Source organism: Pseudophryne corroboree, chromosome 2 (genome assembly GCF_028390025.1).
Source record: "Pseudophryne corroboree isolate aPseCor3 chromosome 2, aPseCor3.hap2, whole genome shotgun sequence".
NCBI lineage: Eukaryota > Metazoa > Chordata > Amphibia > Anura > Myobatrachidae > Pseudophryne > Pseudophryne corroboree.
This window is the reverse complement of record NC_086445.1, coordinates 479290429-479316300: the sequence shown is the minus strand read 5'-3', so window position 1 is coordinate 479316300 and position 25872 is coordinate 479290429. Positions and strand designations below refer to the sequence as shown.

The following is a 25872-nucleotide window of genomic DNA, read 5'->3' as shown; positions in this document are numbered from 1 at the left end:
GGACAACGCACTTACACTTGATGCCAGTCGGCAAATATTCCGCTGTGCATCACGCATATATAGAAATGCATCTTTTAAATGCTCTATAGGCAATAATATATTGTCCCTATCTAGGGTATCAATATTTTCAGTCAGGGAATCCGACCACGCCAACCCAGCACTGCACATCCAGGCTGAGGCTATTGCTGGTCGCAGTATAACACCAGTATGTGTGTAAATACATTTTAGGATACCCTCCTGCTTTCTATCAGCAGGATCCTTAAGGGCGGCCATCTCAGGAGAGGGTAGAGCCCTTGTTCTAACAAGCGTGTGAGCGCTTTACCCACCCTAGGGGGTGTTTCCCAACGCACCCTAACCTCTGGCGGGAAAGGATATAATGCCAATAACATTTTAGAAATTATCAGTTGTTATCGGGGGAAACCCACGCATCATCACACACCTCATTTAATTTCTCAGATTCAGGAAAAATAAGAATTTACTTACCGATAATTCTATTTCTCGTAGTCCGTAGTGGATGCTGGGGACTCCGTCAGGACCATGGGGAATAGCGGCTCCGCAGGAGACAGGGCACAAAAATAAAGCTTTAGGATCAGGTGGTGTGTACTGGCTCCTCCCTCTATGACCCTCCTCCAAGCCTCAGTTAGGATACTGTGCCCGGACGAGCGTACACAATAAGGAAGGATATTGAACCCCGGGTAAGACTCATACCAGCCACACCAATCACACCGTATAACTTGTGATCTGAACCCAGTTAACAGTATGACAAACGTAGGAGCCTCTGAACAGACGGCTCACAACAAATAACAACCCGATTTTTTTGTAACAATAACTATGTACAAGTATTGCAGACAATCCGCACTTGGGATGGGCGCCCAGCATCCACTACGGACTACGAGAAATAGAATTATCGGTAAGTAAATTCTTATTTTCTCTAACGTCCTAAGTGGATGCTGGGGACTCCGTCAGGACCATGGGGATTATACCAAAGCTCCCAAACGGGCGGGAGAGTGCGGATGACTCTGCAGCACCGAATGAGAGAACTCAAGGTCCTCCTCAGCCAGGGTATCAAATTTGTAGAATTTTGCAAACGTATTTGTCCCTGACCAAGTAGCAGCTCGGCAGAGTTGTAATACCGAGACTCCCCGGGCAGCCGCCCAGGATGAGCCCACTTTCCTTGTGGAATGGGCCTTGACAGATTTAGGTTGTGGCAAGCCTGCCACAGAATGTGCAAGTTGAATTGTGCTACAAATCCAACGAGCAATCGTCTGCTTAGAAGCAGGAGCACCCATCTTGTTGGGTGCATACAATATAAGCAGTGAGTCAGACTTTCTGACTCCCGCCGTTCTTGAAATATATATATTTTCAATGCCCGGACCACGTCCAACAACTTGGAATCCTCCAACTCGTTAGTAGGCGCAGGCACCACAGTAGGCTGGTTCAGGTGAAACGCTGACACCACCTTAGGCAGAAAATGAGGACGCGTCCGCAGTTCTGCCCTGTCCGTATGGAAAATCAGATATGGGCTCTTATATGATAAAGCCGCCAATTCTGATACTCTCCTGGCTGAAGCCAGGGCCAGTAGCATGGTTACTTTCCATGTGAGATACTTCAGCTCCACCGATTTGAGCGGCTCAAACCAATGGGATTTGAGAAAATCCAAGACTACATTAAGATCCCACGGTGCCACTGGGGGCACAACCGGGGGCTGTATATGTAGTACTCCTTTTACAAAAGTCTGGACTTCAGGAACTGAAGCCAATTCTTTCTGGAAGAAAATCGACAGGGCCGAAATTTGAACCTTAATGGACCCCAATTTGAGGCCCATAGACAATCCTGTTTGCAGGAAATGTAGGAATCGACCCAGTTGAAATTCCTCCGTGGGGGCCTTCCTGGCCTCACACCACGCAACATATTTCCTCCAAATGCGGTGATAATGTTGTGCAGTCACCTCCTTCCTGGCCTTTACCAGTGTAGGAATGACCTCTTCCGGAATGCCTTTTTCCTTTAGAATTCGGCGTTCAACCGCCATGCCGTCAAACGCAGCCGCGGTAAGTCTTGGAATAGACACGGTCCCTGCTGAAGCAGGTCCCGTCTTAGAGGTAGAGGCCACGGATCCTCCGTGAGCATCTCTTGAAGTTCCGGGTACCAAGTTCTTCTTGGCCAATCCGGAGCCACTAGTATCGTTCTTACTCCCTTTTGCCGTATAATTCTCAGTACTTTTGGTATGAGAGGCAGAGGAGGGAACACATACACTGACTGGAACACCCACGGTGTTACCAGAGCGTCCACAGCTATTGCCTGAGGATCTCTTGACCTGGCGCAATACCTGTCCAGTTTTTTGTTGAGGCGGGACGCCATCATATCCACCATTGGTTTTTCCCAACGGTTCACAATCATGTGGAAGACTTCTGGATGAAGTCCCCACTCTCCCGGGTGTAAATCGTGTCTGCTGAGGAAGTCTGCTTCCCAGTTGTCCACTCCCGGAATGAATACTGCTGACAGTGCTATCACATGATCTTCCGCCCAGCGAAGAATCCTTGCAGCTTCTGCCATTGCTGTCCTGCTTCTTGTGCCGCCCTGTCTGTTTACGTGGGCGACTGCCGTGATGTTGTCCGACTGGATCAACACCGGCTGACCCTGAAGCAGGGGTTTTGCCAGACTCAGAGCATTGTAAATCGCTCTTAGCTCCAGTATATTTATGTGAAGAGACATCTCCAGGCTTGACCATACTCCCTGGAAGTTTCTTCCTTGTGTGACCGCTCCCCAGCCTCTCAGACTGGCATCCGTGGTCACCAGGACCCAGTCCTGTATGCCGAATCTGCGGCCCTCTAACAGATGAGCACTCTGCAACCACCACAGAAGAGACACCCTTGTCCGTGGCGATAAGGTTATCCGCTGATGCATCTGCAGATGCGATCCGGACCATTTGTCCAGCAGATCCCACTGAAAAGTTCGTGCGTGGAATCTGCCGAATGGAATCGCTTCGTAAGAAGCCACCATCTTTCCCAGGACTCTTGTGCATTGATGCACAGACACTGTCCCTGGTTTTAGGAGGTTCCTGACAAGTTCGGATAACTCCCTGGCTTTCTCCTCCGGAAGAAACACCTTTTTCTGAACCGTGTCCAGAATCATTCCCAGGAATAGCAGACGTGTCGTCGGGGTCAACTGAGATTTTGGAAAATTCAGAATCCACCCGTGTTGTTGCAGCACTAGTTGGGTTAGTGCTACTCCGTCTTCCAGCTGTTCTCTGGATCTTGCCCTTATCAGGAGATCGTCCAAGTAAGGGATAATTAATACGCCTCTTCTTCGTAGAAGGATCATCATTTCGGCCATTACCTTGGTAAAGACCCGAGGTGCCGTGGACAATCCAAACGGCAGCGTCTGAAACTGATAATGACAGTTTTGCACCACGAACCTGAGGTACCCTTGATGTGAAGGGCAAATTGGGACATGCAGGTAAGCGTCCTTTATGTCCAGGGACACCATAAAGTCCCCTTCTTCCAGATTCGCTATCACTGCTCTGAGTGACTCCATCTTGAACTTGAATTTTTGTATGTACAGGTTCAAAGATTTGAGATTTAGAATAGGTCTTACCGAGCCGTCCGGCTTCGGTACCACAAATAGCGTGGAGTAATACCCCTTTCTCTGTTGTAGGAGGGGTACCTTGACTATCACCTGCTGAGCAAACAGCTTGTGAATGGCTTCCAATACCGTCGCCCTGTCTGAGGGAGACGTTGGCAAAGCAGACTTTAGGAACCGGCGAGGGGGAGACTTCTCGAATTCCAACCTGTAACCCTGAGATACTACCTGCAGAATCCAGGGGTCCACCTGTGAGCAAGCCCACTGTGCGCTGAAATTCTTGAGTCGACCCCCCACCGTTCCTGAGTCCGCTTGTAAGGCCCCAGCGTCATGCTGAGGGCTTTGCAGAACCCTGGGAGGGCTTCTGTTCCTGGGCAGGGGCTGCTTGCTGCCCTCTCTTACCCCTTCCTCTGCCCCGAGGCAGATATGACTGTCCTTTTGTCCGCTTGTTCTTATAGGAACGAAAGGACTGCGGCTGAAAAGACGGTGTCTTTTTCTGTTGGGAGGGGGTCTGAGGTAAAAAAGTGGATTTTCCGGCAGTTGCCGTAGCCACCAGATCCGATAGACCGACGCCAAATAATTCCTCCCCTTTATACGGCAATACTTCCATATGTCGTTTGGAATCCGCATCACCTGACCACTGTCGCGTCCATAAACTCCTTCTGGCAGATATGGACATCGCATTTACTCTCGATGCCAGAGTGCAAATATCTCTCTGCGCATCTCGCATATAAAGGAAAGCATCCTTTAATTGCTCTATAGTCAATAAAATACTGTCCCTATCCAGGGTATCAATATTTTCAGTCAGGGAATCCAACCAGACGACCCCAGCACTGCACATCCAGGCTGAGGCGATGGCTGGTCGCAGTATAACACCAGTATGTGTGTATATACTTTTTAAGGTAGTTTCCAGCCTCCTATCTGCTGGATCCTTGAGGGCGGCCGTATCAGGAGACGGTAACGCCACTTGTTTTGATAAGCGTGTGAGCGCCTTATCCACCCTAGGGGGTGTTTCCCAGCGCGCCCTAACCTCTGGCGGGAAAGGGTATAATGCTAATAACTTTTTTGAAATTAGCATTTTTCTATCTGGGTTAACCCACGCTTCATCACATACATCATTTAATTCCTCTGATTCAGGAAAAACTACAGGTAGTTTTTTCACCCCCCACATAATACCCCTTTTTGTGGTACTTGTAGTATCAGAGATATGCAAAGCCTCCTTCATTGCCGTGATCATATAACGTGTGGCCCTACTTGAAAATACGTTTGTTTCATCACCGTCGACACTAGATTCAGTGTCTGTGTCTGGGTCTGTGTCGACCGACTGAGGTAAAGGGCGCTTTACAGCCCCTGACGGTGTCTGAGACGCCTGGGCAGGTACTAACTGGTTTGCCGGCCGTCTCATGTCGTCAACTGATTTTTGTAATGTGCTGACATTATCACGTAATTCCATAAACAAAGCCATCCATTCCGGTGTCGACTCCCTGGGGGGTGACATCACCATTATCGGCAATTGCTCTGCCTCCACGCCAACATCGTCCTCATACATGTCGACACACACGTACCGACACACAGCAGACACACAGGGAATGCTCTTATCGAAGACAGGACCCCACTAGCCCTTTGGGGAGACAGAGGGAGAGTTTGCCAGCACACACCCAAGCGCTATAATATATATGGGAACAACCCTATATAAGTGTTGTTCCTTATAGCCGCTTAAATATATAAAAATATCGCCAAAATATGCCCCCCCTCTCTGTTTTACCCTGTTTCTGTAGTGCAGTGCAGGGGAGAGTCCAGGGAGCCTTCCTCACAGCGGAGCTGAGCAGGAAAATGGCGCTGTGTGCTGAGGAGAATAAGCCCCGCCCCCTATTCCGGCGGGCTTTTCTCCCGGAGTTTTAGACATTTGGCATGGGTTAAATACATACATATAGCCTCAATGGCTATATGTGATGTATTCTTTTGCCATAAAAGGTATTATATATTGCTGCCCAGGGCGCCCCCAGCAGCGCCCTGCACCCTCCGTGACCGTCTGGTGTGAAGTGTGTGACAACAATGGCGCACAGCTGCAGTGCTGTGCGCTACCTTCATGAAGACTGAAGAGCCTTCTGCCGCCTGTTTCCGGACCTTCAATCTTCAGCATCTGTAAGGGGGGTCGGCGGCGCGGCTCCGGGACGAACCCCAGGGTGAGACCTGTGTTCCGACTCCCTCTGGAGCTAATGGTGTCCAGTAGCCTAAGAATCCAATCCATCCTGCACGCAGGTGAGTTGAAATTCTCTCCCCTAAGTCCCTCGATGCAGTGAGCCTGTTGCCAGCAGGACTCACTGAAAATAAAAAACCTAAAAAACTTTTTCTAAGCAGCTCTTTAGGAGAGCCACCTAGATTGCACCCTGCTCGGACGGGCACAAAAACCTAACTGAGGCTTGGAGGAGGGTCATAGGGGGAGGAGCCAGTACACACCACCTGATCCTAAAGCTTTATTTTTGTGCCCTGTCTCCTGCGGAGCCGCTATTCCCCATGGTCCTGACGGAGTCCCCAGCATCCACTTAGGACGTTAGAGAAACTACAGGTAGTTTTTCCTCACCGAACATAATACCCCTTTTTGGTGGTACTCGTATTATCAGAAATGTGTAAAACATTTTTCATTGCCTCAATCATGTAACGTGTGGCCCTACTGGAAGTCACATTTGTCTCTTCACCGTCGACACTGGAGTCAGTATCCGTGTCGGCGTCTGTATCTGCCATCTGAGGTAACGGGCGCTTTAGAGCCCCTGACGGCCTATGAGACGTCTGGACAGGCACAAGCTGAGTAGCCGGCTGTCTCATGTCAACCACTGTCTTTTATACAGAGCTGACACTGTCACGTAATTCCTTCCAACAGTTCATCCACTCAGGTGTCGACCCCCTAGGGGGTGACATCACTATTACAGGCAATTTGCTCCGTCTCCACATCATTTTCCTCCTCATACATGTCGACACAAACGTACCGACACAGCACACACACAGGGAATGCTCTGATAGAGGACAGGACCCCACTAGCCCTTTGGGAAGACAGAGGGAGAGTTTGCCAGCACACACCAGAGCGCTATATATATACAGGGATAACCTTATATAAGTGTTTTTCCCCTTATAGCTGCTGTATTTTTAATACTGCGCCTAATTAGTGCCCCCCTCTCTTTTTTAACCCTTTCTGTAGTGTAGTGACTGCAGGGGAGAGCCAGGGAGCTTCCCTCCAACGGAGCTGTGAGGGAAAATGGCGCCAGTGTGCTGAGGAGATAGGCTCCTCCCCCTTCTCGGCGGCCTTATCTCCCGTTTTTCTGTGTATTCTGGCAGGGGTTAAAATTCATCCATATAGCCCTGGGGGCTATATGTGATGTATTTTCGCCAGCCAAGGTGTTTTTATTGCTGCTCAGGGCGCCCCCCCCTAGCGCCCTGCACCCTCAGTGACCGAAGTGTGAAGTGTGCTGAGGAGCAATGGCGCACAGCTGCAGTGCTGTGCGCTACCTTGGTGAAGACAGGATGTCTTCTGCCGCCGATTTTCCGGACCTCTTCTTGCTTCTGGCTCTGTAAGGGGGCCGGCGGCGCGGCTCTGGGACCGGACTCCATGGCTGGGCCTGTGTTCGATCCCTCTGGAGCTAATGGTGTCCAGTAGCCTAAGAAGCCCAATCCACTCTGCACGCAGGTGAGTTCGCTTCTTCTCCCCTTAGTCCCTCGATGCAGTGAGCCTGTTGCCAGCAGGTCTCACTGAAAATAAAAAACCTAAAACTAAACTTTTCACTAAGCAGCTCAGGAGAGCCACCTAGTGTGCACCCTTCTCGTTCGGGCACAAAAATCTAACTGAGGCTTGGAGGAGGGTCATAGGGGGAGGAGCCAGTGCACACCAGGTAGTCCTAAAGCTTTACTTTTGTGCCCAGACTCTTGCGGAGCCGCTATTCCCCATGGTCCTTACGGAGTCCCCAGCATCCACTAGGACGTCAGAGAAATATAGTTACCAAGTCCCAAAGGCCTATATTTTTTATATATGTATTTGCATCTGTGTATTGATTTTAACAAATATATAAACTGAATTTATATGTTAGCGCAGTTGGTAGTTTTCGTTTGTTCATAATTTATGTGATTGGGGTGAACGACTATCACCTCCCCCGACAGCAGCTTAGAAAACCAGCTCAGTTACAGCGCCTGTTCTTTTTACCATTTATGGTAAATTCACTAATCAGCAGAAGCTGCCTGTGCCGTTAGGCATTTGCCTATTTTGCATACGCCTAAGGCCGGCTCTGGTAGAAGCTGATTGGCTAGTACTTTATCGCTCACAATTTCTCACTTTCCTAGCTTTGATAACATACGCCCCTAAGAAACAGAGTTATGTTTCTGAACAAGAATGCCACACAATGGTAAGGTAGTGCCATCCAACATGTAAATGTCGACTGTACCCTTTTATTTGTTGACGTAAGCTACTCTATTGTTGTCCTTCAGGTTTTCTGAGTGAAGTCATTCACCAGCTTACTTTATACATTGCTATACACAGTAAGACTCTTGTGAATTTAGTCACACTGAGGGAATGCAGAGAGTATGGGGTATATTTACTAAAGTGCGGGTTTATAGAAGTGGAGATGTTGCCCATAGCAACCAATCAAATTCTACTTATCATTTATCTAGAACCTTCTAGAAAATAATAGCTAGCATCTGATTGGTTCCTACGGTCAACATCTCCACTTGTATAAATCCGTACTTTAGTAAATATACCCGCATATATCCATGCGGCAGACATGACTGATGGCTGTAAAGAACAAAAATACCATTCTTCTAGTGACGTGCACCCAATAATAGTTATATGGTATTGCAGGATGTCACAGTGATTTCTTACTGAGAGATGTACATACCAGCTGAATCTCCACTGCTGTCATAGGGCGGTGGTTAAGTAGTTGTAGCTTCTCTGCTCTGTGAAAATAAAAGAATGTTGTTTATAAACACACTGTCCTTTCTGGAGGATGGATGAAACAGTAGATGCTACTAGTTACAATAGATGTGGTTCACAAAAGAAAGATACCGTAGTCCTACTTCCACATCACCTACTGTAGAACACACAGAGCAGATGCAGGAAGGACAGGGGCATGACAACAGCACAATTGGGGTGAGGCTGTGTATTTATGCTGTTCACTGATGTTCTATTATGGACACCTTGCAACTGTCCCGCCACAGGACAGTGCCACCTAAATTGGGACTGTTGGAAGGTATGGTAACACATCCAAACTGTAACACAATACTGTGTTTTAAAATGGCGTTACAAAAAAAGAAGCACTGTACTTTTGATCTCTACAGTATGTCACAGCAGTGTTAATCAAATATGGTTCCTCGCATCCTCCCAAACAGTTCATGTTTTCAGGATTACTTTAATCATGCACAGGTAACTTAATCTTCTTGGCTGGGCCTGTAAATTTATCTTGTCCAATTCCCCACACAGAATTCCTCAAAACATGAACTAGTGAGGGGCAGTGAGGATCAGAGTTGGCAAAAGAATTGTTTGCAATGTATAATAATTTCCAAGAACTCTTATCTCTGTTATCACTGTCATTATGTAGTAGAAAAACAAAAGGCGGAATAATAAAACTAAAGACAGAGACTGGGAATGTTGTTGAGGGAGACCATGTAATAGCAGATCATCATAATCAGTGATCGCAAAAACGCGCTGTGGCGCGTATTTTACCCGAGAATTGATGGTGGGGACTCAAAAATAAAAAAACGCAGGGTCCCTCAGGACGCGCTCTGACCAGCAGCGCTGTCTTGTGCTGTTAGTCAGTTTCACTCTCCACGACAGCAGAGGGAGGAACTCGGAAGGGAAGGAGGCCATGGAGAGTGTGTTCTTCCGCCCCACCTCCCCTCACCGTCTGCTCCGCACGCATATGACAGGAATCATCCTACTGTCACAGCAGTCAGTGACAGCAGCGGTTTGTGGTGTAGCGGACGCCGGCTCCGCTCTGGCTGCCTGCTGCGATCGGAAGTCTCAGATCCCGCAGCAGAGACCGCTGAAAGTGCAACGTGTTTCTTATACCTTAAGCTCATAAAACACTATTTGTTGATGCATTTCTTCCAAAAAATCGACCATATAAAAACTATGTATCTGTGGTCTACCTTACACACTATTTGGGAATCACCGTGGTCGGGCTCTCTGTAGGCTGAATTAAACATGTCACAATCACAGCCAAGGAGAAATCAGGATTATGTGATATTTCATGATAAACCAAGGGGATTTGAAACCGCAGTAGACCTGTGATAAGTTTACACAGACGATTTAAACTCACTGTGAGTTATGAAACAATGTAGTGACCAACATATAGGCTCTATTGGTAAAATACCTTAGGCGCTGGGTTGGTGGTGCGCTCAGGAAATTAGTTCAACAAACTAGAATGGGTGGACCTACAAGTAAGTAGGGAAAAAGGGGACTAAAGGTCTAACCCGGGGCACACTTATGTGATATTTCAACATGCAGAGACATTACCTGAGAGCAGCAGCTCCCAAACTTTTTTACAATGATTTGGTCCCAGAACACCGACCCATGGCACTCTTACAAGTGCCCCACTGCATCCAGTTTGGGAACTACTGCATTAGAGCAACTATAAATATTAGTAATAAAAATGGTAATAAAAGATGACAGGCAGCCTTATATATCCCTGTGCAAAGAAAGAACATGGGGGCAGATGTTTTAAACCTGGAGAAGTGATAAAGCAGTGATAAGTGCAAGGCGATAACGCACCAGCCAATCAGCTCCTGTCAATTTACATATTGGAGCTGATTGGCAGGTGCGTTATCACCTTTCACGTATCACTGCTTTGTCACTTCTCCAGGCTTAATACATCTGCTCCATAGTGACTGTTCCCAGCTGTAATCATTACCAATGTTGATTTAGTGCACTTTATGCAGTCTGCATCCTGGCAGTGTTAGCAGAACAAGCCATCTGTTTGGAGACATGATGTGCTGAAATGAAACATTTAGCGGACTACATTTGTAGGAACGCAGTTAGGATAAACAGACATTTTAGATGGCAATAGAGTCCTTTGCTTATTGACTTACAGTACTTTTTAATTATGTAATACAGAAAAGTTAGAAACGCCCACTATGCTGCCTGGCTTGCACATTACAAAAAGCCCTTTGTGCACATGGTTTTGCCCATCTGCTAACAAATTTGCTGCTACGATCAGGTCTGAATTAGGCCCTTTAACTCCACCCTATGTAAGGGTTCAAACCAGTCCGATTGGAGAAAGGACAAAACTACATTGAGATCCCACGGAGCCGTGGGAAGAATAAAAGGTGGTTGCATATGAAGAACATTCTTAAAAAAAAGTCTGCACCTTTCTACTTTCACACGAGGAAACATACTTTTTCCAGATGCGATAATAATGTCTTGACGTAACCATCTTCCTGGCCTGTACCATGGTGGAAATAACCCGGGAGGGAAGACCCTTTCTTGCTAGAATTTCCCTCTCAACTTCCAAGCCGTCAAACGTAGCCACTGTAAGTCTGGATAGACGAACGGACATTGCTGCAGAAGATCAATGTGGAACAGCAGAGGCCAGGGATCCTCCAGAGACAAGGTCAGGAGGTCTGAGTACCATGCCCGTTGAGGCCAATCCAGGGCAATTAGAATTGCCTGAACGCTTTCCCTTCTTAACCGTTTTAGTACTCTTGGGATCAGCATTAGAGGAGGGAACAGGTACACCAACTGGTACATCCACAGTGTCGTCAGCGCGTCCACTGCTACAGCCTGCGGATCCCTTGTCCTGGAATATTAAACGGCGTAGAGTCGAGAAGCCATCAGATCGATCTGCGGACAGCCCCACCGGTGAACTAACTGTTGAAACACCTGGGGATGTAGGCCCCATTCCCCCAGATGGAGGCCGTGCCTGCTGAGGAAGTCCGCTTGCAGTTGTCCACTCCTGGAATGAATACGGATGAGATGACCCTTGTGAAAGATTTTTGAGACTTCCTGCATCGCCGCCCTGCTTCTTGTTCCTCCTTGTCGGTTTATGTACGCCACCGCCTTGGCATTGTCCCACTGAACCTGGATCGCCTGATCCTTCAGGAGATGAGAAGCCTGCAGAAGAACATTGTAAATTGCCCTTAGCTCCAGGATGTTTATAGGCAGAGCCGATTCCTGTCTCGATCATATCCCTTGGAACTGGGCCCTTGGGTCACAGCCCCCCAACCTCGGAGCCTGGCATCTGTCATCAGTATAATCCACGAATGGGTATTGAAATGCCTGCCCCTACCAGGTGAGGAACTTGTAGCCACCATAACAGAAAGATCCGGGCTCTCGGAGATAATGTCACTTCCTGATGCGTGTGAAGATCAGACCCGAACTATTTGTCCAGCAGATCCAGCTGAAAGGGTTGGGCATGAAATCTGCCGTACTGGATTGCCTCGTAAGCAGCTACCATCTTGCCCAGTAATCAGATGCAAAGATGAATGGATACTTTGCGAAGACTGAGCACCGTGCGAACCATAGACAGGATAGTCAAGGCCTTTTCCATCAGAAGAAACACCTTTTGAGACACTGTATCCAGTATCTTTCCCATGAACTGAAGACGCTGGGTCGGTTCCAGGTGAGATTTCTGAAAATTTAGGATCCACCCATGATCCGTAAGTAGGTGAGTCATCAGATCGATGCTGTGCAGCAGACGTTCCCTGGACACAGCCTTTATTAGGAGTTCGTCCAAGTATGGGACTATGTTCACTCTCATCATGCGCAGTTGCAGCATCATCTCTGCCATAACTTTGGTGAAGACCCTCGGAGCTGTGGATAATCCAAAGGGTAAAGCCTGAAACTGGAAATGGTCTTCCAATATGGCGAACCTGAGGTAAGCCTGATGTGGTGGCCACATAGGAATGTGTAGGTAAGCATACTTGGCGTCCAGAGACACCAGGAACTTCCCCTCCTCCAGAGCGGACACCACCGCCCGCAGGGATTCCATCTTGAATCTGAACACCTGCAGATACGGGTTTAGAGACTTCAGGTTCAAGATGGGGCACCGAACCATCTGGATTGGGAACAAAAAAGAGACTGGAGTTAAAAACCCTGTTGCGTGATGGAGGTGGTACAGGAACTACCAACCCTGTCTGCACAAATTTTTGAATAGGCTCTTGCAAGTTAACTTTTGCTGCGGGTAAAGCTGGTAAGCCAGACTTGAAAAACCTGGGAGGAGGGAGTGCTTGAAATTCCAGCCAGTATCCTTGGGAAATTAGGTCTCTCACCCAAGGATCCCGGCAGGATTCCACCCACACGTGGGCGAACTGTTGAAGGCAAGCATCTACCTGAAAGTCACCTTGTTGCTGGGGCCAACCGTCACGCGGAAGGCTTTGCGGCAGGGGATCCGGTGGTCTGGTCTAGGGAGACAGCAGGTGCAGGTTTACAGGACTTACCACGAGATCCTCTGAAAGTGGTGGAGACCCCTCGGCTCCTGCCTCTGAATCTTGCCACACGAAAGGACTGCAAGGAGGGTCCTGTGTAAAAAACGTCTAGTAGGCGGCGCAGCCGACGGCAGATAAGTAGACTTGCCCACCGTTGCTTGGGAGATCCATTTATTAAGTTCGCCACCAAACAAAGCATCACCTGTAAAGGGAAGATTTTCTACACCCTTTTTGGAATCGTCTGCCGACCACTGACGCAACCACAGAGCTCTGCGCGCCGAAACAGCCATAGCAGTAGTGCAGCCATTAATCTTACACAACTCCTTACTAGACTCGCTCATAAAATTTGCAGCATCCTGTATATGTTGGAGCAGAGTAACAACCCCATCTCGGGGCAGAGAGTCCAAACCGTCAATAACGTTATCAGACCACTTGACTATTGCCTTGGAAATCCACCCACAAACAATTGTGGGGCGTTAAGCAGTGCCTGCCGCCATATATACTGCCTTGAGCGTGGTCTGAATCTTACGGTCAGCTGGCTCTTAGGGATTTAGCCCCTGGCACCGGCAGTACCAATTTCTTAGACAATCTGGACATAGACGTATCGACGGACGGGTGGTTTTCCCATACCTTCCTGTCCTCAGCGGGAAAGGGAAAAGTAGTTAAAAACCTCTGAGGATATTTAATTTTAATTTTTTTAATCAGGGTTTAATCATGCCTCCCTGGCAAGGGAGTTCAACTCTTTAGCCACAGGAAAAGTCGCTGAGGCCTTTGGTTTAACATTAAAATACAACTCCTCATCTGGCCCTGAGTCCTGATCCGGTATGTGAAGGGCCTCTCTCACAGCGAAGATGAGGGCCTCCACCCCTGGGGACAGAGAGCTGTCCTCATCCATATCATCATCATTATCTACATAAGGCTGATCAGAATCAGAATCAGACTGGAGCACCTGTGACAGCGAGCGTTTTTGTGAAACCACTAGATGGGGCTGAGAAGCCTTCTTTGTATCTGCTGCCTTAGCCACAAAATCAATAGAATGTTTCAACACTTGTCTCTCCGTTTTAGCAGCAGCTAATTCTGAATTAACATGCTGGATCATGCTGGTAAAGCTGTCCAGCCAGGCAGGTGCTTGTGAACTGTGTCCTTGTGGAGACAAGGAACATTGGGCCTAATTCAGATCTGTTCGCTCGCTAGCTATTTTTTGCAGCGCTGCGAACAGATAGATGCCGCCTATAGGGGAGTGTATTTTAGCTTTTTAAGTGTGTGGACGCGTGTGCAGCCGCCCTGTACAAAAACAGCTTGTGCAGTTTCTGAGTAGCTCTGACCTTACTCAGCGGCTGCAATCACTTCAGCCTATTCGAGCCCAGAACTGACGTCAGACACCCGCCCTGCTAACGCCTCGACATGCCTGCGTTTTTCCAAACACTCCCAGAAAACGGTCAGTTGCCACCCACTTTCTGTCAATCACCTTGCGTTCGGCTGTGTGAATGGATTCTTCGCTAGAACCAGTGCACAGCAACGATCCGCTTTGTACAAGTACGACGTGTCTGCGCATTGCGGTGCATACGCATGCGCAGTAATTACCTGATCGATGCGCAGCGAAAAACGCTAGCGAGCGAACAGATCTGAATTAGGCCCATTGTTCACACGGGGATGACGGGGATGAATTACAGGCAGTACACATAACCATGTCCACAGACATCCTTCACAATGTAAAACATCGCAGCTCACTGACCAAACACCTCCACACAGACCCTAAAGAGCCCCAGGAGGGACACTTGAGGAGCGGACACCAGCACCCAGAAACACAGTATAAGGGTAACTAAGTGTATGACCTGATAGGAGTGCAGCGGCGCTACCGCTAGTGTGCTCCCCCCTGTCTAAGACTCCCTGGAACCAGTACAGAGTCCTGTAGCAGCTTGGGTCTCTGGAGGAGCAGCGTTGTGTGCAGCTTGATTCGCAGCAGCAGGAAAATGGCGCCTTCTCACCTCACGTCCCATTCCGGGAAGGCCCGCGCGATCCCTGTTAATAGATTATACTGGCTATGTCAAAAATAGATATATACAGTACTCCCAAAGTCTGTGACAGTGAGCACCGAGGGGCATCTGCCCTTTGCCAGTTCATCCGCGGCAGGCACCGTAGCTCAGGCCCCGTGACCGCCGTGCGACCTGCCACCAAACTGCACCGGGGACCCCGGTGTAACACTCACCGCACCTGTATCTTCGCCATCTGTTAGAGGGTGGCGGCTAGCTGCTGGAGTGGGCACACATACTAATGATGTGCGATCAGTACCTCAGGAGCTCAGTGTCCTGTCAGATGGGATTATGAACCATTAACCCTCAGGAGGTTAGTTCAGTCCCCCCCTCTAAGTCCCACGAAGCAGGTAGTCTGTCAAGCAGAGCTACCTGAAAAAAATAAACTAAAATGAAACTTGAAGAAAAAAATCTCTGGAGCTCCAGAGACGTGCACCCGGCTCCTCTGGCACATTTTCCTAAATGGAGTCTGGTAAGAAGGGCATAGAGGGGAGGGGCCAGCACACACTAAAAGTTTTAAAGTGCCAAGCTCCAGTGGACCCGATCTATACCCCAGTATCCACTAGGACGCAAGAGAAAAGTAACCGATAGTAGATGACGAAAATCTTTGAAAAGGGGTCACAAACAGAAAGTGGTTACACCAAAGAAGATACCAGGTTATGCAACAACAATATTGAGGGTGATAGTAACCCAGTGCAAACAAAAATAAGATTTTAATTACCAGTAAATCTATTTCTCGTAGTCCGTAATGGATGCTGGGGACTCCGTAAGGACCATGGGGAATAGACGGGCTCCGCAGGAGACATGGGCACTTTAAGAAAGAATTTAGATTCTGGTGTGCTCTGGCTCCTCCCTCTATGTCCCTCCTCCAGACCTCAGTTAGAGAAACTGTGCCCGGAAGAGCTGACAGTACAAGGAAAGGATTTTGGAAATCCAGGGCAAGACTGATACCAGCCACACCAATCACACCGTATAACTTGTGATAAACTTACCCAGTTAACAGTATGAACAACAACAGAGCATCAGATCAACCCTGATGCAACTATAACATAACCCTTATTTAAGCAATAACTATATACAAGCATTGCAGAAGAAGTCCGCACTTGGAACGGGCGCCCAGCATCCACTACGGACTACGAGAAATAGATTTACCGGTAAGTAAAATCTTATTTTCTCTAACGTCCTAGTGGATGCTGGGAACTCCGTAAGGACCATGGGGATCATACCAAAGCTCCCAAACGGGCGGGAGAGTGCGGATGACTCTGCAGCACCGATTGAGCAAACACAAGGTCCTCCTCAGCCAGGGTATCAAACTTGTAGAACTTTGCAAAGGTGTTTGAACCTGACCAAGAAGCCGCTCGGCAAAGCTGTAATGCCGAGACCCCTCGGGCAGCCGCCCAAGAAGAGCCCACCTTCCTTGTGGAATGGGCCTTAACTGATTTAGGCAGCGGCAATCCAGCCGCAGAATGAGCCTGCTGAATCGTGTTACAGATCCAGCGAGTAATAGTCTGCTTTGAAGCAGGCGCCCCAAGCTTGTTGGAAGCATACAGGATAAACAAAGATTCTGTTTTCCTGACCCTAGCCGTTCTGGCTACATAAACCTTCAAAGCCCTGACCACATCCAGTAACTCGGAATCCTCCGAGTCAGTAGTAGCCACAGGCACCACAATAGGTTGGTTTATATGAAAGGATGAAACCACTTTCGGCAGAAATTGTGGGCGGGTCCGCAATTCTGCTCTATCCGCATGGAAAACCAGATAAGGGCTTTTATGTGACAAAGCCCCCAATTCTGACACACGCCTAGCCGAAGCCAAGGCTAGTAGCATGACCACCTTCCACGTGAGATATTTCAATTCCACCGTCTTGAGTGGTTCAAACCAGTGTGATTTCAGGAAACTCAACACCACGTTAAGATTCCAAGGTGCCACTGGAGGCACAAAAGGGGGCTGAATATGCAGCACTCCCTTTACAAACGTCTGAACTTCAGGCAGAGAAGCCAGTTCTTTTTTAAAGAAAATGGATAGGGCCGAAATCTGGACCTTAATGGAACCCAAGTTTAGGCCCAAAGTCACTCCCGACTGTAGGAAGTGAAGGAAACGGCCCAGCTGGAATTCCTCCGTAGGGGCATTCCTGGCCTCACACCAAGCAACATATTTTCACCATATACGGTGATAATGTTGAGCCGTCACGTCCTTCCTAGCCTTTATCAGCGTAGGAATTACCTCATCCGGAATGCCTTTTTCTGCTAGGATCCGGCGTTCAACCGCCATGCCGTCAAACGCAGCCGCGGTAAGTCTTGGAACAGACAGGGCCCCTGTTGCAACAAGTCCTGTCTTAGAGGCAGAGGCCACGGGTCTTCTGTGAGCATTTCTTGCAGATCTGGATACCAAGTCCTTCTTGGCCAATCCGGAACAATGAATATTGTTCTCACTCCTCTTTTTCTTATGATTCTCAGCACCTTGGGTATGAGAGGAAGAGGAGGAATTACATAGACCGACTGGAACACCCACGGCGTCACCAGTGCGTCCACAGCTATCGCCTGAGGGTCTCTTGACCTGGCGCAATACCTCTGTAGCTTTTTGTTGAGGCGGGATGCCATCATGTCCACCTGTGGCAGTTCCCACCGACTTGCAACCTGCGTGAAGACTTCTTGATGAAGTCCCCACTCTCCCGGGTGGAGGTCGTGCCTGCTGAGGAAGTCTGCTTCCCAGTTGTCCACTCCCGGAATGAACACTGCTGACAGTGCGCTTATGTGATTCTCCGCCCAGCGAAGAATTCTGGTGGCTTCTTCCATTGCCACCCTGCTCCTTGTGCCGCCTTGGCGGTTTACATGAGCCACTGCGGTGATGTTGTCTGACTGAATCAGAACCGGTTGGTCGCGAAGTAGGGCGTTGTATATGGCCCTTAGTTCCAGGATGTTGATGTGGAGGCAAGTCTCCTGACTTGACCACAGACCTTGGAAATTTCTTCCCTGTGTGACTGCCCCCCACCCTCGGAGGCTTGCATCCGTGGTCACCAGGACCCAGTCCTGAATGCCGAATCTGCGGCCCTCGAGAAGGTGAGCACTCTGCAGCCACCACAGGAGAGACACCCTGGCCCCGGGGGATAGGGTGATTAACCGATGCATCTGAAGATGTGATCCGGACCATTTGTCCAGTAGTTCCCATTGAAAGGTCCTCGCATGGAACCTGCCGAAGGGAATGGCCTCGTATGATGCCACCATCTTTCCCAGGACTCGCGTGCAGTGATGCACCGACACCTGTTTTGGTTTTAATAGGTTTCTGACCAGTGTCATGAGTTCTTGAGCCTTCTCCATTGGGAGATAAACCCTCATATGGTCTGTGTCCAGAATCATGCCCAGGAAAGGCAGACGAGTCGTAGGAATCAACTGCGACTTTGGAATATTTAGAATCCAGACGTGTTGTCGTAACACTTCCAGAGAGCGTGCTACGCTGATCAGCAACTGCTCTCTTGACCTCGCTTTTATGAGGAGATCGTCCAAGTATGGGATAATTGTGACCCCTTGCTTCCGCAGGAGTACCATCATTTCCGCCATTACCTTGGTAAATATTCTCGGTGCCGTGGAGAGACCAAACGGCAACGTCTGAAATTGGTAATGACAATCCTGTATCACAAATCTGAGGTACGCCTGATGAGGTGGATAAATGGGGACATGAAGGTATGCATCCTTTATGTCCAGAGACACCATAAAATCCCCCCCTTCCAGGCTTGCGATGACCGCTCTGAGCGATTCCATCTTGAACTTAAACCTTTTCAGGTATATGTTCAGGGATTTTAAATTCAATATGGGTCTGACCGAACCATCCGGTTTCAGTACCACAAACATGGTTGAATAATAACCCTTTCCTTGTTGAAGGAGGGGAACCTTGACCACCACCTGTTGAAGATACAATTTGTGAATTGCAGTTAACACTATTTCCCTCTCTAAGGGGGAAGCTGGCAGGGCCGATTTGAGGTATCGGTGAGGGGGCATCTCTTCGAATTCCAGCTTGTATCCCTGAGACACAATCTCTATTGCCCAGGGATCCAACTGGGAGTGAACCCACTTGTGGCTGAAATTTCGGAGACGCGCCCCCACCGGGCCTAGCTCCGCCTGTGGAGCCCCAGTGTCATGCGGTGGATTTAGTGGAAGCCGGGGAGGACTTCTGTTCCTGGGAACTAGCTGCATTGTGCAGCTTCCTTCCTCTGCCCCTGCCTCTGGCAAGAAAGGACGCACCTCGGACTTTCTTGCCTTTTTGTGATCGAAAGGACTGCATTTGGTAATACGGTGCTTTCTTAGGTTGTGAGGAAACATATGGCAAAAAATTTGACTTTCCAGCAGTAGCTGTGGAGACCAGGTCAGAGAGACCCTCCCCAAACAATTCCTCACCCTTGTAAGGTAAAACCTCCATGTGCCTTTTTGAGTCGGCATCACCTGTCCATTGCCGAGTCCACAGGACCCTTCTGGCAGAAATCGACATAGCATTTATTCTAGAGCCCAGTAGGCTAATGTCTCTTTGAGCATCTCTCATATATAGGAGAACGTCTTTTATATGCCCCAGGGTCATTAATATAGTATCCTTGTCTAAGGTATCAAGTTCCTCAGATAAGGTATCCATCCATGCTGCTACAACACTACACACCCAGGCCGACGCAATTGCCGGCCTTAGTAAGGTACCTGAATGTGTATAAATGGCCTTCAGGGTACCCTCTTGCTTTCTATCCACAGCATCTTTTAGGGTGGCCGTATACTGTGACGGCAGGGCTACCCTCTTGGATAAGCGTGTTAAAGCTTTGTCCACCCTAGGGGAGGATTCCCAGCGTAACCTGTCCGTTGGCGGGAAAGGATACGCCATAAGCATCCGTTTGGAAATCTGCAGTTTTTTATCTGGAGATTCCCAAGCCTTTTCACATAACTCATTTAGCTCGTGTGAAGGGGGAAAGGTCACCACCTGCCTTTTTTCCCCATACATATGAACCCTCTTGTCAGGGATTGGGGTTTCCTCTGTGATGTGCAACACATCCTTAATTGCTATAATCATATAACGGATGGATTTAGCCAATTTAGGCAGTAACTTTGCATCATCGTAATTGACACTGGAGTCAGAATCCATGTCGGTATCTGTGTCAACAATTTGGGATAGTGGGCGCTTCTGAGACCCTGACGGCCTCTGCGACATAGGATCAGGCACGGGCTGAGACCCTGACTGTCCTAAGGCTTCAGCTTTATCCAACCTTTTATGCAAGGAATTAACATTATCATTTAAAACCTTCCACATATCCATCCAATCAGGTGTCGGCGCCGTCGGCGGAGACACCACATTCATTTGCTCCCGCTGTTTCCACATAGCCTTCCTCGTCAAACATGTCGACACAAGCGTACCGACACACCACTCACACAGGGAAGACAGTTCCCCTACAAGGCCCTTTGGAGAGACAGAGAGAGAGTATGCCAGCACACACCCCAGCGCTATATAACCCAGGAATAACACAGTAACTTAATGTTAACCCAGTAGCCGCTGTTAGATTGATTTTTGTGCCTAATTATGTGCCCCCCCCTCTCTTTTTACCCTCTTCTACCGTGTATCTGCAGGGAAGAGCCTGGGGAGCTTCCTCTCAGCGGAGCTGTGGAGAAAAAATGGCGCTGGCGAGTGCTGAGGAAGAAGCCCCGCCCCCTCAGCTGCAGGCTTCTGTCCCGCTTTAATATACAATTTTTTTTGGCGGGGGCTCATACATATATACAGTGCCCAACTGTATATATGCAAACTTTTGCCAAAGAGGTCCTAATTGCTGCCCAGGGCGCCCCCCCCTGCGCCCTGCACCCTTACAGTGACCGGAGTATGTGGCTGTGTGTGGGAGCAATGGCGCACAGCTGCAGTGCTGTGCACTACCTCAGTGAAGACTGGAGTCTTCTGCCGCTGATTTCGAAGTCTTCTTGCTTCTTTCACCCGGCTTCGGTCTTCCGGCTCTGCGAGGGGGGCGGCGGCGCGGCTCTGGGATCGGACGACGAGGGTGAGATCCTGTGTACGATCCCTCTGGAGCTAATGGTGTCCAGTAGCCTAAGAAGCAGGACCTATCTGCAGAGAGTAGGGCTGCTTCTCTCCCCTCAGTCCCACGATGCAGGGAGTCTGTTGCCAGCAGAGCTCCCTGAAAATAAAAAACCTAACAAAATACTTTCTTACAGCAAGCTCAGGAGAGCTCACTGAACAGCACCCAGCTCGTGCGGGCACAGATTCAAACTGAGGTCTGGAGGAGGGACATAGAGGGAGGAGCCAGAGCACACCAGAATCTAAATTCTTTCTTAAAGTGCCCATGTCTCCTGCGGAGCCCGTCTATTCCCCATGGTCCTTACGGAGTCCCCAGCATCCACTAGGACGTTAGAGAAATAACGAATTCCCGAAAAGAGGGGAGAGAAAGAAATAAAGCAACAAGTAGATGATCAGAGGGGAGCAAGAGCAAGTGAACAAGAAAAGTGGGAAAGTTATTACAGGTGGGATGAGAGGAGGAAAAAAAAAAAAAAAGAGGGAAGGGAGAAGGTGAATGGAGGGATGGAAGGTGGTTTGAAGTGAATCAAGGGGGGATGGTCAAGATTATGGGTAGAAGACTAACCAGTCAAGTGAGACCAGTAAGGATTTTATTATGATATAAATACTATGGGGACCAAACAGAGTGAAACTTGTACACTCAGGGGCAGATTTATTAAGCCTGGTGAATTGATAAATTACACGGTGATAAAGTACCAGCCAATTATCTCCTAACTTCCATGTTACAGGCTGGGTTTGAAAAATGACAGTTAGGAGGTTACTGGCTGGTACTTTATCACCTTCAACTTTATCACTTCACCAGGCTTAATAAATCTGCCCCGCTATTCCTTTGAAGGCTGGTGCTACAAACCATATCTTGTTTAACAACTACCAAAAGTGAAGGAGGATCAGGTTACTTCCAGTGATATTTGGCGGCACAGGAAATATGCAGAATCAGCTCATTAGTGTACTTAGTTATCTGGCAAACTGAGGCACAAAGCAAGAGCTTAACTGGCAAGAAAGGGACATTAAGGGTTGTCACAGAGGTGATGAGCGATTAGCCCATAGTCCAATATGAGGTCTTTTCTGGCCATGACCACCAGATATAATAAACTAACCTTTGTGCCAACCCAGGTCAAATGCATTCTAAGTACCATCTGGTGAGTACTTTGTAGGAGTTTTCCTTTATGGCTATAATAAAGGAACTTTTAGAAACGTAAAAGCAAATAACTGCCCAAAGGTCATCGCTGAGGGAAGTGTCCAGGCAGTTTCATGTGCAGGTGGTTAAAAGTCAGTTAAGGTCAAACTAGGGTGGTATAGGTAGGAAATGGCACCTTTATTATTGGGGTATATATGCAGAGCCATTTGAGTGATGACGTGGGGGGGAGGCGCAAGAGGGAACAGATAGAATGATGACGTTACAAAGTGGGGAATCTAGAGATACTAGTAAAAGTAGGAGTTTTAGGGTGTGTACACACGGTGAGATCCTTGCTATGCCCGATTTTCACTTGCGATTTCCCTTGAACTCCCTGGAGCCCAGATAGCACAGATTTTGACTAACTTTTCTTGAGATCTGGACTATGTGTGCTTACGATTTTGGCTTATGTGAGATGTCATTGACATGTGAGATGAACTAGCTAGTACACCGATCTAGCAAGGGTTGACTTACCTGCACAGTCTATCTTTTCTTGCGATGCCGACGTGGCGGGACCGAGCATCGGGATCGAATCGGGATCGCAAGGTGACTTTCACCTTGCGATCTGCACTAACTTTTCTTGCGATTTTGACTATATAGTCAAAATCGAAAGAAAATATCTCACCGTGTGTACACACCCTTATGAATAGAATAGCGTGTCTAGACATCTGCAAAAGAATGCAGAGCATATTTACCAGAGATATGCCAGAAACAAAATTATACAGCTGTCCAGATAACGGCCATGAGGGGTGTCTGACCAGCGGGGAACAATGAATGATTCCACAGGGGAGTCTGAGGGGACGGCTAGTCAAAAAGAGAACACTTGCGATTATCCCTCTTAGAAAGCATAATCACAACAGAAGGAAAAAAAAGTGCTGTTCAGGGTCTGTCTTTGGGAAGAAGCCAGGACAAGTTAAAAAAAATCCACTCCCGCTACTCCCCCTCTAGTTCCACGTAGCATTTTGTTACGTGGCGAGTGACTCAACTTTTATTTTGAAAAGGCAAAAAGAGAATACAAATGTGTTTGCAATAAATAGGCAATCTTTCTGTAATTTGTTAATGTTGATGCTGCATGCCAGACAGCTCTAACTAGAGTGTGTGGATTGTCCTGGCATTGTCTCCCAATCACAACACACTTCAGGTTGTAAAGCACGCAAAAAAGAACCTCAAAATATATATTTTTTTAATAAAATACAGAGATGTGAAATGTGAGATTGCGAAACTTATTAAAGCTTAGGGCTGTTATTCGTTTTACCAAAGCCACTGCTGGCCCGGAAGATAAATGCAGAAAACTGAGGATTTATGGTCATCATTATTGCCTCAATGCACTGAGGTCTTGTGTTCATTTCCCACCAAGGCCCTATCTGTGTGACGGTTTGCATGGGTTTCCTCTCAGAACTCCTGTTACCATCCATAATCCAAAAACATACTGGTACTGTTGGATAGCTCCTGACAAAAATGAAACCTGGCATGTGTGTATACAGGAGTGCCCATCACAGTCCTGGAGGAAGAGAGGCAGCCAGTCATCCTAGCAGCCCAGCCAGGAGAGAGGGTAGCGCTGTCCCTAAGGAACCCACCAGCAGCAGAAAATAACCCCACCACAGCTGCAGGGGGGAGAGTAGCTGGGAAGCGCTGTTGGACACCTGGGAGGAAGGTGGGTATATCACCAGAGCTGAGATCAGAAAGTACCCAATTCCGGTCCAAGGGGCAACAGGTGGGAGTCGTAGATGGTATGTATAAGCCAGGGGACACCACTCCTAACAGGATATATGGATGGATGTTCAGAAGGAGAGCAGGCAGTAATAACTTTACGCCATGCTCTTCCAAGCAGTGCCCCCCTGGTATGGCAATTTTTGGCAGGTTTTACAGTTCAATATTTCTTATGGAGGCTATGGGCTCATAAGAACTTTTGCCAACAAGGGGTTATTAAATAAAGGAAACCATAAACAAGGTACATTCCTGTCTGCACCAATGGAAGTCACGCATGTTTTCCATATATTCTAGGCTGCCTCATCTTCATATTATTTGCTGAACATTGTGCATGTTACAAAATAATAATAAATAAAGCCTCTATTTAGCAAACCAATACTTACTTGGTCAATTTATGCCCTTTCATGGCAGTCAGAAACTCCTGCACTATTTCAGGACTCTGATGTTGGCAAGGACTACTGGACAAGTATTTCAAAGTCTAAAGAAAGAGAAAGAGTACAAATTACTGTTAGCAGTGATAAGTATAATTAGAATAACCTCTAATAGCACTTGCAGTTTTATCTGCCTGCCTGTTTTCATTACAATAATCTCGCAAACATTTACCATGGTGCATTAGTGCGCAGGATATGGACTCCACTGATCACATACTACAGCATTCACAATAACTACTCTTGAACTCTTTGGAGTTTACATTATTCTTGAGAACAAACAACATAATCTCTTAATACTATTTTGCAATAAGCAATCAATCTCCCAAGATCACTGCAGCACACATAGGTCATACCTGACCACTTAGATTTGTAATTGAATCATGAACCCTTTACACAACTAAGCTACAAACCACAAATGTCTATTACAGTACAACACTGCCCGGATTTATATATGGTATAAGGTACTTCCTTATGTAACTAACATTCTGTATAGCTCTATGCAGACATCATAATTAGTGTTTAGTGCGGTTATTTGATTCAGGCATTTAATGGTAGGTGGAAGTTGGCTTTATTTTCACAAACATTAGATTTTTTTTATACAGTATTTCTGAAAAAATATAAAAGAAAATAATGAATGGGAATTCATAGAAGAAAATCCCATATTCCTGTGCACATGGGTTGTGTTTGTGTGACTGGCGGTTTGGAGACCGCCAGTCACCATACAGATGGCCGGATCCTGACTTCCAGATGAGCGGCATGGGGTGCGGGGCGAGCGCCACGAAGCCCCTTGCGCAAGCATCCTGTGCACCGAGATATTCTTCCCAACCCCAATAGCATGAGCACAATGGAATGGATGCCGGTAACAGCCAGGTACAGATGTAGCCACACTCATCCATCCTGTGGCACGGGTGCAACTTAGAGCTGCGGCTTAGTACACCATGTATTCCTATGGGCCCACGTTCTTAGACGCACACACACCTCCTAGTCGCAGGCACATTTGCTTGCCTGGATTGCCACGACTATGGCAGGATGGTTGAGCGTGGTTAAATCTGTAGTGGAGAACCCGGTGGTGAAGTTTACGTGGCAAGAATGGGGACACTATGCACGATTACAGCAATATTTAAAGCAGAGTTTCTCAATCTCACAGGTTTTTTTTTTTTTTTAGGATTTCTGTTTGTGGAAGCAGTTGGGATGATTACAGACTCAGCAAAATAGATTAACTGACCCAACATCCACATGACATGGTCGTTTCGCCCTTCATTAAAGTCGCCCTAGTGTGTAGGGGCAATTCGAGCTGACAGGGTTTCGTTACGATGTTGGAACAAATCCCCGTTGCGCCAGTGTGTACCCAGCTTAGCTTTCAATTTCCTCAACACCATGGATAGCATGGCTAAAATGCTTCTCTCTGTCATCTGTAGAGTGGGGGCACTGACAGAAAGAAAAGGAAAAAAACAAAAACAAACAAACAACCGAGAGAACACATACTCTAGTTGAAAGTT

The 25872-nt window shown here is 47.8% G+C and overlaps 1 protein-coding gene across 2 annotated transcripts in view; it reads right to left on the bottom strand.

The window, feature by feature from the left end:
* CRCP (CGRP receptor component) overlaps nucleotides 1-25872 on the bottom strand; it is a 179936-nt gene that overhangs the window by 36060 nt on the left and 118004 nt on the right. For both annotated transcript variants that reach the window (XM_063953843.1, XM_063953844.1), the window contains exons 4-5: nucleotides 24326-24420; nucleotides 8460-8517 (exon numbers count right to left, since the gene is read on the bottom strand). In XM_063953843.1, the coding sequence (XP_063809913.1) occupies nucleotides 8460-8517; nucleotides 24326-24420 (153 nt within the window). The remainder of the gene's footprint in view (nucleotides 1-8459; nucleotides 8518-24325; nucleotides 24421-25872) is intronic.